At 37.2% G+C, this 12,613-nt stretch overlaps 1 protein-coding gene across 4 annotated transcripts in view; it reads left to right on the top strand.

Annotated features, from left to right (window-relative positions):
• Positions 1 to 7,807, top strand: part of TTBK2 (tau tubulin kinase 2) — a 68,354-nt gene extending 60,547 nt beyond the window's left edge. For 2 of the 4 annotated variants that reach the window (XM_003206478.4, XM_031553546.1), the window contains 2 exons: positions 1,302 to 2,566; positions 3,527 to 7,807. In XM_003206478.4, the coding sequence (XP_003206526.1) occupies positions 1,302 to 2,566; positions 3,527 to 3,995 (1,734 nt within the window). In that variant the 3' untranslated portion in view covers positions 3,996 to 7,807. The remainder of the gene's footprint in view (positions 1 to 1,301; positions 2,567 to 3,526) is intronic. The other 2 variants (XM_031553547.1, XM_019615586.2) reach the window with 2 other exon arrangements.
• Positions 7,808 to 12,613: the final 4,806 nt, after the last annotated feature.

Here is a 12,613-nt window from a genome sequence, read left to right as displayed (position 1 = left end):
AAAAAAAAAAAAAATCAGCACGAATTTTAGAGAAGGCATCATCTTTAGGTTCCCATGAGGGTGTATATCCTTCACTGTTTGTCGGCATTTCTTATTTTGGGGAGTTCTGCATTTGTGAAGTTGGAGTACACAGTATGAATTGTTGCTGATCCGGAAGTACCAATGCACTAGCTCTTACAAACAACATGTTAAACTCAGCAGCATGTCTAGATAATTTCTGTAGGAAGTTCAAGTGAAATCTGTCTTCTGTACTGCAGCCTATTTGGAAATAGGCTATCAGTAGTTGTCTCTTCTACTGTCACTGAATTAACAGTTTCAGGAGCTCCTGTCACTTCTGTGTAACCTCACCTCTGACCTCATGACTCCTGCACTTCTTATTGTGCAGTGTCCTGTCTTCAGTGGGAAAGCAAAGGAGCAGATCTATTACGGTTCTGCCCATATTTGATAGGAAAGAGGGTTTGTGTCCCTCAGGGTAGGAAGAGACATAAAGGCAGGTTTCCTATTTCCTGGCTGTGTGCTCCAACAATTGAGCTTATATACTCAATCGTTTTTCACACTGACTCTGATTCAGTACTGTATATAGGTTTTGGGCGCACTTAGGATTAGATTAGACCCATCAGGAGATTTAGTTGTGTGAATATTTAGTTTGGGAATCTCTTAATGACCTTAAGTAAGAAGTCCTGACCTGCTTGTTCAGTTTAAACTAATAATTAAAAAAGATGTAAGCTTATATAGGGAAGGAAATAGCTAAAATTTGTGCACTCAGGGATATTTATGCACTGTAGGTATTAGAGGTACTGATGTATTCAATTAGGTAGATAAGGTTTTTTTATTAGCTCTTTTGAGAACAGTGACTAAATTCTGCTTAAATTGAAGTTTAAGTCAATTCCCGATTCTGGTCCTCAATGTGTTCTTTGTCTTCTGTACTTGTCTAGAAAGTATTGTGGTGTACTTGTTAAAGTTCTGTGTTTACATAAAACTTATACTGAAAATATTCAAATTAATGTAAAATGGTAAAGTGCTTACCTCTTAGTCTGAGTCTCTTTTCCAGAATGTTCCTTGGTAACTGCAACAATTTCCACTGAGATTGTTTTTATGTTACGCATTTCTGTCTTGGGATGATATTTAATTTTCCTAATTACTATATGTAATTTATGAAGTTTGGGGATTATTTGATCATTGTGATTCATAGGAATCATTATTTAATGTATTCTGAAGATATGAAATTACAAATGCAATATAAAGAATGCTTTCTATGATATTCCTGAATTTTTCACCTTCTCCTTCTCAAATTTTTTAAGGTAACGATACCCAGGCCTTCTGTGGCATCCACACAGTCTGCTTCCGAGAGCTTTCATTATGGCCACCAGCTAGATAAAAGAGAGCGAGATGCACAGTCTATGGAACAAACAGTGGAACTTTTATCTCCAAGGGAAACTCTACCATGTTTGGTTGTGACAGGAGATACCACAGTTAGTGGCAGCAGACCAGATATGATACTTCGTATCAGCCAAGAAGTGCTTGAAAGGGAAGAACATGTCAAAGAATGTACCAGTGTCCTGAGCAATGGCCAAAAGGACCTACCTGAAAAACACAGCGGGAGACAGGAAGAGAAGGAACTTGAAAAGCTTCCTGTAGAGACTGAGGAAGAACTACTTCCAGTGGTTTCTGAGGATGCTGCTGTAATGCTGAGCAAAGAACAGAATTCTTTGCCAGGAAGTTCGAAATCTGCAGATGAAGAACCTCTAACTAATACTGATGCTGCTGAAGAATCAAAGCCAAGGCCTGTCTGCTTGGTGCCAAATCAAGATGAGTTTCTGAAGTCAACAGCACCTGAAACACCAGAATTTTCTCCATCAAGACGTATCAACCCATATGCTAATAGGCAAGCAAGCAAAATAGCACCAGTTCAGGAAAATGGTTTTCATTCTATTAAGGAAGAAGTCCATGTTCAGGACTTGCAGTGCCACCAAGTGGCTCTTACTACTTTTTTGCACCAGGAGGACAAGAAGGAGAAAAATGCTCCCAGAAATGGAGAGTTATTTCACTGCATTTCAGCAAATGAGAATTCTCATCGATCTAAGAAGGACTTAGTTAAATCTCCTTTTGTATTCAGGCAGAGCCGAATCCCGGTTTTAGCACAAGAGATAGACTCAACATCAGAATCCTCTTCTCCTGTTTCAGCAAAGGAAAAGCTTCTTTTAAAAAAGGCCCATCAGACAGACTTAGTCAGACTACTTGTGGAAAAGAGGCAGCTCAAATCTTTTCTTGGTGACCTCTCAAGTGCCTCTGATAAGTCACTGGAGGAAAAAATGGCTGCTGCTCCAGTACCATTTTCTGAGGATGATGTATTATCCTCAATTTCTAAACTGGCATTGGACTCTCATTTCAGTAAGCAGACGGAAGATAGTTCTTTGTCTCCAAGCAGCCCTCAGTCCAGAAAAAGCAAGATACCCAGACCAGTGTCCTGGGCCACTACTGATCAAGTCAACGGTTCAAGTTCAACTCATTTCCTTCCTCGGCCACCACCCGGAAGACCACCTACTAGGCCTGGGGTAGAAGCAAGGTAATACAGTGAAAATAGAGATTGGTTTTCAGGTTGAAAATGGATTTGAGCTAGGCTGCAGTTACTATGCAGCATGTAATTGTGTAGAAGTCCCATCCTTATTGTTTTTTAATTGCTGGCCTTCAATTCTCTGAAAAATCTTTCATTATTAGAAAACGAATGAGGAAAGGCCGCAATTTTATACATCAATACGTGTGTAGTCAAAATTTTTAAATCTGTCAATCTGTAACTAAATCCTTACACTTTTTTTCTTCTTCAAATGCGACCACTTATTCAGAACTGTCAATTATTCACAAACTTACAGAAATCAGTGGGATTTATTATATGCAGCCCCTGTTAACATTGAACTGTCCTTATTGTAGAAGCTTTAATTATTCTTGTGTGGAGAGTCCACCCATCAGTATGAAGTTAATTAACTATGCTCTAATCATGGCTAAGTAAAAACAACCACTTAATGGATGACAGAGTGAACTGTAGAAACGCTCTTTGCAGGTTCTAAATATAGACAACCATGATCTAGTTTATTCAGTGCCTGAATTACCAGGATAAGCAGAATTATGATATAATCAGTAGTATGAAATCCCCTGAAGGAAGTTGTGGTTTGTTTTGTCATCCTTTGTGTATAGGAGTGTACTGATGATGGACAGGAATGGATACATCCCATCAAAACAGATATTGTAAGCATTGCTTTTCTGTGCACTTCAATATCACTAGTAAATTTCAATTTTCTTGTAGATGCTTAGACTGTTTATGTAGGTGAGTTTATACAACTGTAATTATTGGGTTGATTAGAACAACATGGAGGCCAAAACCTAGATGTGAACATCTCTGCCTTACAAGAAAGTTCACATTCAGATGTCTGTTCTGCCATGTAAACTCCTCCTTGGTTTCCAATCATACTATGTGTCTATTTGAATTTTGGTTTGAAACAGAAATATTTTTTCTTCATTTCTTCTTAAGGTTACGCAGATACAGAGTCCTGGGGAGTAGCAGCTCAGACTCAGATCTTATCTCTCGTCTGGCTCAAATTCTACAGAACGGATCTCAAAGACCAAGGAGTTCTACACAGTGTAAGAGTCCAGGATCTCCACATAGTCCAAAAACACCACCCAAAAGCCCTGTCAACCCCCGACGCAGTCCCAGTGCCTCCCCTAGGAGCTCTTCCTTACCCCGTACTGCTAGTTCTTCCCCATCACGGGCGGGGAGAACCCACCATGATCAGAGGAGTTCCTCCCCACATCTTGGGAGGAGTAAATCACCTCCTAGCCATTCAGGCTCCTCATCTTCTAGGAGATCCTGCCAGCAAGAGCACTGCTACAACAAACCAAGCAAGAATGGTCTGAAAGGATCTGGCAGTTCCTTATACCATTCCCCAAACACCAAGACTCCCACAGGAAAGAGCAAATCAGCCTCTAAGCTTAGCAGATAGGAACTGGGCCTTGACAGGTATAAATCCGCCTCTTAAGTCTGATGCATGTTGTGTCTGTGTACTGTGTATTTAAAAAAATTAATCAAAAAAGTATATTTAAAAAAAAAGTGTTGAATCTGCGCTTTTTAAGAACGTAAGCTTCATAAACTATCCATGAGAAAGCATACTTTGTAAATGAGTGGCCAGGCATTGCCTAAGAGCAGGCAGCAAGCAGATCTGGGGGGAGAAGGAGTAGAGGACAGGAAAAGAATGACTAAGGTAGTCAAAAAGGTGGAATGTGGTGGAATGTGTTTAAAGTAAAAAAATATCTCCAAGGTGAGTTTTAAAAGAGTATTTATTTCTATGTTTTCAGCTTACTTAACTAGAAGATTTGGCCTAATTATTTAAGGCTTGTCTCAAGAATTATTTAAGGAATCCAATACCATTATTCCCAAAACAACATCACAACTTGGCAGATAAGTGCTGCTCAAGCATGTCTCTACAATTTTAAAAAAGCACAGTTTATAAGACAATGGTATTTCTACCTTATGATTCTCTTTCATTTTGAGTTTCACACATCCAAGTCACTTAGTGCTCATCTTGTCCCCTATCTACTATAGCATAGGTTTGCTTACGTGAAGTATCGTGTATCTTGCCCCTTCTTTATTCTGGTGACATTTTAAATATGAATATTAACGGTTTCTAAGATGTTTTTGTAGTGATATTCTGTAGAAATTTGTTCAGTACTGATTATGATCCAATAAGCTAATTCTTGGTTCCATGTCATACACTTCTTTGGGAATTATAAGGAGTTCTACCTCATTAGGTAGAATTTGAAAGAGCATCCTCATCTAGGAGATGAGAAAAAGAAGTCTGCAGTTCACTGAATGATGCAGATTTGCAATGGATTGCAATGAATGTTTGAAAAGGAGTGCCTGATTTTTCCCTAACCAAAATGCAAAAAGAATCCTTGTTACTGCTGGCTTTTGTTTTTATTCTGTTAGTTATGGATCACTGATCTTACAGTAAAGAATCGATTATAACCAAGATTATTTATTTTATTTTAATAAAAACATGAAAGATAAACTCCTTGGGAGGACTCAGGTGACAGAAATACAGTCAATACCTTACAAAATCTGAGTAAGAATCATTAGAGCAAAATACATAGAAAACAATTTGAGATATTTTTGTTATTGGGTTTTTGTTATTCTTCCCAAATCATTCTTTGATAGCCAAGCTTTGTTATCTGCCAGTGAAGTCCAGTGTCTAATTCTTCTGATTTTTTTTATTATTTACTTAATAATCTCTTGTGCTCTACAGACTCTCAGTAGAGAACACTTAGAGAGCACTTTTTGCTACATTAAGAAGAGAATACTGGCTAAGAATAGTAATAAGCATGAATGCAATCCTAAGAAAGATGCGGCCAGCTCTCCTTGGTTATAACTGTTGTGGAGATACTGGATGTGTAGGAGACTTGTCAGTTGCTGATCTGCTTGCTGTAGTTATATGCCTCTCCAGCCAGCATCTGTGCTTTTTTCTATTTAACCTCTGCCAAATTAATACCTTTGGATTAAAAGGGAATATTTTGTCTCTGAGCTAACACATTCTAATGCTGCATTAAAGCTGCCCTGGAGCTGCACTGAATTTCACTTGCTCTGTCAGACTATGTTGATTTTTCTTTTTCTTACTGTTAATATGTATATTGTTTCTCATACGTAATGTAGCACAGTGTAGAACCTTAATTTCATTCAGGTTTCAATCACTACAGATGAATGCAATAGGTAGGGGTATACCTGCTTTTTCTGAAAAAAAAAAAAAAACTGTACCATTGGAAAGTCTTATTCCTTTGTATTATATTGTATAATAGGTGCTATACCAATAATTGCATGTCTTCATGGTAAATTATATAATATAAATATTTATATATACATATATGTACATGCTTATATAAATTCACGTTTTCATTTTTCACTTGTAATTTATGGACCACACATAACGCAGTTCCCTCTGCTAGTTCCTGAATACTCTTGGCATTGCATCTCCTATCTCCTGGAGAAAAAAAAAAATCTGGAATGCACAAAGTCTAACAACCTTTATACCTTGGGAAAAGATTGAAGGACTACTGATTTCTCAACCAGCCAATGTTTTGTCTTGCAGCTCTTTGTCTTTCTTTAGAATTGTGTGCATTTGCACATGAACAGGAACAGAAACTGAAAGGTATTTTCATTTCTTATCACAAATAGGGCTTATTGATTATTCATTTTTATTTTATAATGTATGTTCTTAATTGTTGTGAATACTCATGATATAGGTACAGTGGTAGTCAATGAATACTTGATAGATGAATGTAATAACAACAATTCTATCTTTCCTTCCTGCTTTCCTCATGGCAATAAAAAAAAAAAAAGAAAAGAGAGAACATTGGTTCCCATTTGTGATATTTCTACTCTGGGCACTGCTGGAATTATTTGTTAAGGTGATATGGCAGCCTAAGATTATTTTCCCTCCACTCTTCCTTATTTTCCATTTTGTTAAGGTCCTTTGAACTAATTCTTACATTAATAGGGTCAGTTTTAATAGGTACCAATTTTATGCTTGCTCTCCTGAAATGCTGAAGTTGAGGTGTTTGTATTTTCTCTCTAGTACAACAGAATCTAGAAACAGGTAATTTCTTTACAGATGAGAAAGAATATTAACACCTAAGGATTTTTTTGTGCTCTTTCCAAAAATACAGACTTGTTCATTGCTGCACTTTACTGTATATGACAGGAGAGTTAGACTTCTTGATCTTTAAAGGTCCCTTCCAACCCAAATCATTCTATGATTCTATATAAAATAAGCCAATGTTGTAGACATTCACTTGTACTTGGACTAGTTGCCAATGTAACAGTAGTAAACTATGCCAAAATAGGATAAGAGATGAATCATGACTGATAATCCAGGCTGCTTTCAGTGCAATATGAGGTAAAAGGCCTCTATATCACTGAATGCTTCTTGCTGTGGATTCCACAGGGACTAGTGAGAAAATCATGAAAATACAAACAAGGAAGTGGTTATGAACAGTATGACTTGAATTACCTGCTCTTCTAGGAATTTTTATTGCTTGTTGCCTTCTGCCAAAAACATACAGAATTGCATACTATAGACTAATGTAGCAACTGGTTAATGTAGTTAGATAGCTGTCAACTGATCACCTCATCTATATATTTGTTACTGTAATATTTCTAGGGGGTCTGTTTAATCATCATGAGCTCTGTAATCTCCAACACTTGCATATGCAACTGACTGCATAAAACCATCAATGTATGTGTGTGACCCTTGTGCAGAAGGGGAATGAAGGATCTACAGAAGGTATCTGCAACAAATTTTCAGGAATGGGGAGATTTCTTTCCATCGTATACAATAGCTATAGTCATTTTGCTTTAGCATCCAGCAACTTGTGTAGTAATTTTTAGCTGAAAAACAATGTAATTCAACGAGCTGTTGCTTTGTGCTCTTCAAGTGTCCATTTCTTTGGAGTGCAGTGCAATGGAGCCATGGCATGTTCTGGATGAAAATGCTGCATGTGTATTTCCTTTTCATCGGTGTTACCTGTGCTGTTTCTTCCAACACTTCCAGAGCATTTTTAGAGAAGTTGAGGCAGGAAGCCTGTAATAAAATAGAACTTCAAAAAATAGAACATGTCACAAAAAATTTTGTCCTGCAATTTTACATGATATACTGAATTTGAGTGATGGCTCGAAAATCAATATTAATATCAACAAAATTTGTTATTAATTGCAAATTCTAATTGCTAAGTAAAACTGTTAAAAATAACAGGAGATGTCATACAGTATAACGACATTGGCAAGTCATATGATGGTAGGCACTTATCTGTTTGAGTAGGATCAGTAAGCACGAACAATTTCAGTGTTCAAAGGCAGGAGCAATATGAGGTTTTAACTGAGTATGTACAGTTATTCAGGAGGCACAGACCTCTGGGGAGTTATCGCCACTGGCTGTAACTTGGAAAATCTGGACATATTTTTGCCTTGAAGTCTCCATGCTTGAGATCAAGTTTTCTGTCATACCTCACTAAACAGTCTTGGTGTAGAAGGAAGGGTCTGGTGCTGTATGTTTCAGAGATTTCTCATTTGAAAAAGGCTTGCAAGAGCTCTACCAGTGAGAATTTATAATTATTATGGCATTGATTATTGCTGGCAAAACACAGGATTTTGATTTTTTTTTTTTAATATATATAAATATACCTTTGTACATGTGTGAATATACACATTTACCTAGATACTTACACTATATAGAAACATGTATTATATACATATATACACATGCTTATGTGTGTATATAGGTAGAAGCAGTCTCGGCTATTGCATCCCGTTTACTTAAACTCACTTACCAGAGTGAACTGATGTCTGTAGTGCTTTGACTTGGTCTGAGCTCTGCTTTATCTGCCGTAATTTTGCCATGCCCTAATGTTGATTCTCTTCAATTTTACAAGGCCTGATCCTGTAGTTCTCTTTTGGCAAAAGTGCTGTAAGTCTTTCTTATCCCAGTAATATTTATGCAATGGTTGATTGCAGTGCTCCTAAAAATGTGTTTTTTTTCTCTTTGATACGAATGTAGACAATGCCAGTTAAATGGTGGGGACTTTCCTCTAAACAGATTTTTTCCATAATGAAATAGAGATTTCTGTAGAACACTAAGAAGCAGAAATTCTGCTAAAAAGGTGATTATTTCAATGTTTTTAAAAGGTTTAGTTGCAAACCAGGAATACTTGCCTACAATTTTTGTATGAACGTTAAAAATGAGAGAGAAATTGAATCTTCCAGAAAGAAACAAGAGAATAAAAGGAAGCTCAAACTCACTAATGAGCTCAATAACTAACTCATGGAATATACTGATAGAAGTTTTGGGTTGTTTTTTAATGCAGGAATGATCCTGCAGGGTGGTGAGAGCCATGCCTGTCTGTTCAATGCCAGTGTGCAAGATGGTTCTCGGGTGTCTAGGTTAATACCATGATCCCATATAGTGCATTCTCCATATGCTTGCGTACCCTAAAGAGTTGTTAGAGAACCGTCAATTGTATAAATAAAGCCTAGACAATTATCCATGATTCCCATCTTCAACTGTTGAAAGCTTTGGATGCTCATTTGTTTCTGCAACTGGCAGAATAGCACAGAATATTTTTATTCAACTTCTTCAGCAAACCAAGTAGGCAGTAATCTGAAGGATTTTGTTTGCTGTTTTGATTTGGCTGAAATGTCTTGTTCACAATTTGCAGTGACTGGTAACTTTGATAAAAGGAAGCAAGGTTCAGTGTTTCGGCTCCGTGCAGTCCATAGGTATGGATCATGTTGTTCTTAGCCAATGCGTGCAATCATGTAAAGACACTCATCTCACACAAGGATACCTCAGCTATCCACTTGAAGCCAGTCTTCCTCTCCCCTATGTGTAACATTTGTAAAAGATAAATGTTATGAAATTCAGCCCAGATTCTATAATAACTACCTGGAATTGTCTTAAGATATTGCAAAATGCTGAGAGTTTATTTAATCACAGTAGCAACAAGCCTCATTTGATGGTGGTTTAAGTAACCAGATTTTTAATATTAACCTCTGAGCATTTGTTTGTTTGTTTTTAAGGAAGATTTGAAGAGGAATGTATTATTTTAAAGTCTAATGTATTAACTTGGCAATTTTTCCAGCCTTTCAGGATTGAGTATATAGGCTGATTCTACTCTCTGTTGCTAGTAATCCATCCTCTCTTAACAGTAGCAGTGACAACACCTCAAAAACTTTATACTTTTGTGGGATTAATAAACATTGCTTTTCTAACTTTCTACAGTGGCTGGCAATTACGTGGGCCGTCTACAGGAGTTATGTATTTTCCTTTTGGGAGATTTCTTCAATAGAAACAACCGTGTGGTTGACACAACAAATTCAGCACAGAGCAAATTGCAACCTGCAGAGCCAGCAGGGAAGTTGAACCTAGGCTGCAGGGGGTACCCACAGCTTCCAGGGAGTGGGTGGTTTTCCTCTACTGCTGCAATAGAGAAATTGTCTTTCAGAGAACAGGAATTTAGTTGCAGTGCTCTGCAACAAGACCTGTGTATCCTGCTCCTTCCTTACCACAGAGAAGTTCCAGCTGACTGGTTAATTTTGGTGCCAAAATCCTGGGTGAAATTCTTTCTGGTTTTGTTTCAAGTATGTCAGGATTCCCACTAATGCAATGCAAAACTTAAACGCACAAAATTGTACGTACAAATAATGAATGTGGATTTGAAGTTTCTGCTCTAACTGTTGAGCAGTGCCTTTTTGTGTAGTGCAGATGTTAGCTTGTGTTTTGCTCCTGTTTCTCCCCAGTCCACGTAAACAGTTTGGATCCTTTCTGTTCTTGTGCAAGTGAAACTTTCATTAAAATAGACCCTAGTTTTGTTTAGCTTTTTTTTTCTTGCATAGAGACTGAAAGAATAAATTCACTCTATAAATCTTGCATTTGCAGTTACTATATTTTAAATTGGAAAATGCATATTTTTAGTGAAGACTGTGACATGAGTTGCTTTTTGATCCTTATTTTCTGTAAGAATGCTGTTAGTCAGCTTAGGCCAAGAATACTGAGTCCACCGTTTCTTTTGAAAACAATATTGCAGGTGGGCTACTCATACAGGGTTCTGATGATCCCCAGTTGGCTGTGGGAATTCAGCTAGTATTAATTGGTTACAGATGTTTGTTTCATTTTGAGATCACTTGATTTTTGACCTAACTTTTACGCAAGGGACCTCTAGTAGCAGCAGGCCAGCTTGCTCCTGAAGGTACATAATGTTGACCAGCTTGGTCTGCATGGCTTCAGATTATTTTAAGTCCTTATCTGGATTGTGGCAGACAAGGTCATAAAGGTTTGACACAAGGTGCAGTAAGGGATTTGGGGTCATTTCACATCTTTTCCTTCTTTCTGGTATGACTGGACATCTGGAATGATTGCCCAGCAGCCTTCTCTGCATCTTCTGCTTTCTTAGGTTAGAATGCAACACTTGAAATTATTCTTGAACTTCTAACTGATTTTCTGTAGAATCAACCCAGAGATGAGTTGCAGTGTGTATGAGAGAAAGAGAAAGAGAGAGAGAGAGAGAGAGAGAGAGAGAGAGAGAGAGAACAGGTGTCAATTTTCAAATGCTTTCCTATGAATATCCAAACTGCTAAATCAAGGAAATCACCAGCAATGCCTTCAGACAAGTACTGACTTTTTGAAGCTGCAAACCAATGGCTGCTAATTGAAAACCTCTGGGCAATACCACAAAGAATGAAATTGGTGTATTAGCTAAAAATACAATGTTGTTGCTCCATAAGGAATTAAGCACTTGATCTGCATCATGATTAAGTAAAATGCAAAGCACTTCTGAGGTTGTTCATTACCATTGAATAAGACAAATATTGAGTCCTTCAAAATTATTTTGCTCAATAATTGCTGTTCTCTTTCCCCTCCTAGGAAATCATCTAAGCCATTCTTTTTCTTTTAAGTTTGCTCAGGCAACCAAGAACATAAGAGAGTTGATGTGCTTGTAATGGTCATTTGTACATAAAGGTGTAATTATTTATTTTCTCATTTGTACCATATCAAGGCTTTGTACAATGTTTTAAGTTTTGTTTTCAAATTATTTTGTATTTTATTTTTATAAACTGGTTATAAATAAAATATTCATTCAGCATGCAAAACTTCTATCCTTGATTGTGTTTGTATGGTGATTTTGCTGCTTAAAATATACTGTATAAGGTTGATTTTTTTTTTTCCAATTTTGTTGTTGTTGTTGTTATTGTACATTAGATGGAGAAAAACTTTGTTTTCTGTTATGAGAAAGCAAAAAGCAAGTGTCAGTTGGTACTACTGCAACAGAAGTTGATACTGCAAGAATGGTTGGGTCAATGAGAGTTCTACTGTTTAGTATATTGACGTATTGTGTAATAAGTAACATTAGGAACAACTCAACCCTCCTCCTTCTCTATTTGCTCTTGTTCCTTATCCATCCTCTCTGCATTCATCCAAACAACAAATGACTGCCATGGCAGATCAGAACAATTTAGTAATGGTATGGTGGATCCCAGCCTTGCTCGTGTAGCAAGCCAGCTACACTTATTAATTCTTAAATGGGCTAAATTATAATTTCTTATTTAGCCACAGGCCACTGTAATAAATTTATTTTGTCCAGCTGTCTGGACATTCTTGCCAAGCTTTTACAGCCTCTTGTAAAGTCTCATTCTCTGTGCAATACAATTTAACTGCAGATAGCAAAAACATTACTGAAGTTGTTATTGAATCTGGGCATTTTGTCCCACATGGAGATGCAGTGTTAACCAGTTGCTCTAATTCCATCCAAGATCCTTTCATTTCTCTTTCTAGAAAAACTAGATAAAAGTACAGTGTCATCACAATATTTATGGTCTACGTGCACACTTATCTTAGTCCTTGTGTGCTGTGGAAAATACTGCTTGCTCTTTGCACAGCAGAACAAGTTTGCTAGGGAAGTCTAGAAGAATTGGAGAAAACTTCCGGATCTCTTTCTTGACTTTGCCACTGTTATGCACTGTATGTAAAGCAAATTAAAGGCCAGCTCTGCCCTTAAGAGCAGCCAGAAATGTACTGTTGTG

Source organism: Meleagris gallopavo, chromosome 5 (genome assembly GCF_000146605.3).
Source record: "Meleagris gallopavo isolate NT-WF06-2002-E0010 breed Aviagen turkey brand Nicholas breeding stock chromosome 5, Turkey_5.1, whole genome shotgun sequence".
NCBI classification, from domain to species: domain Eukaryota; kingdom Metazoa; phylum Chordata; class Aves; order Galliformes; family Phasianidae; genus Meleagris; species Meleagris gallopavo.
The sequence above is the reverse complement of the archived record's forward strand: the minus strand, read 5'-3'. Positions and strand labels throughout refer to the sequence as shown.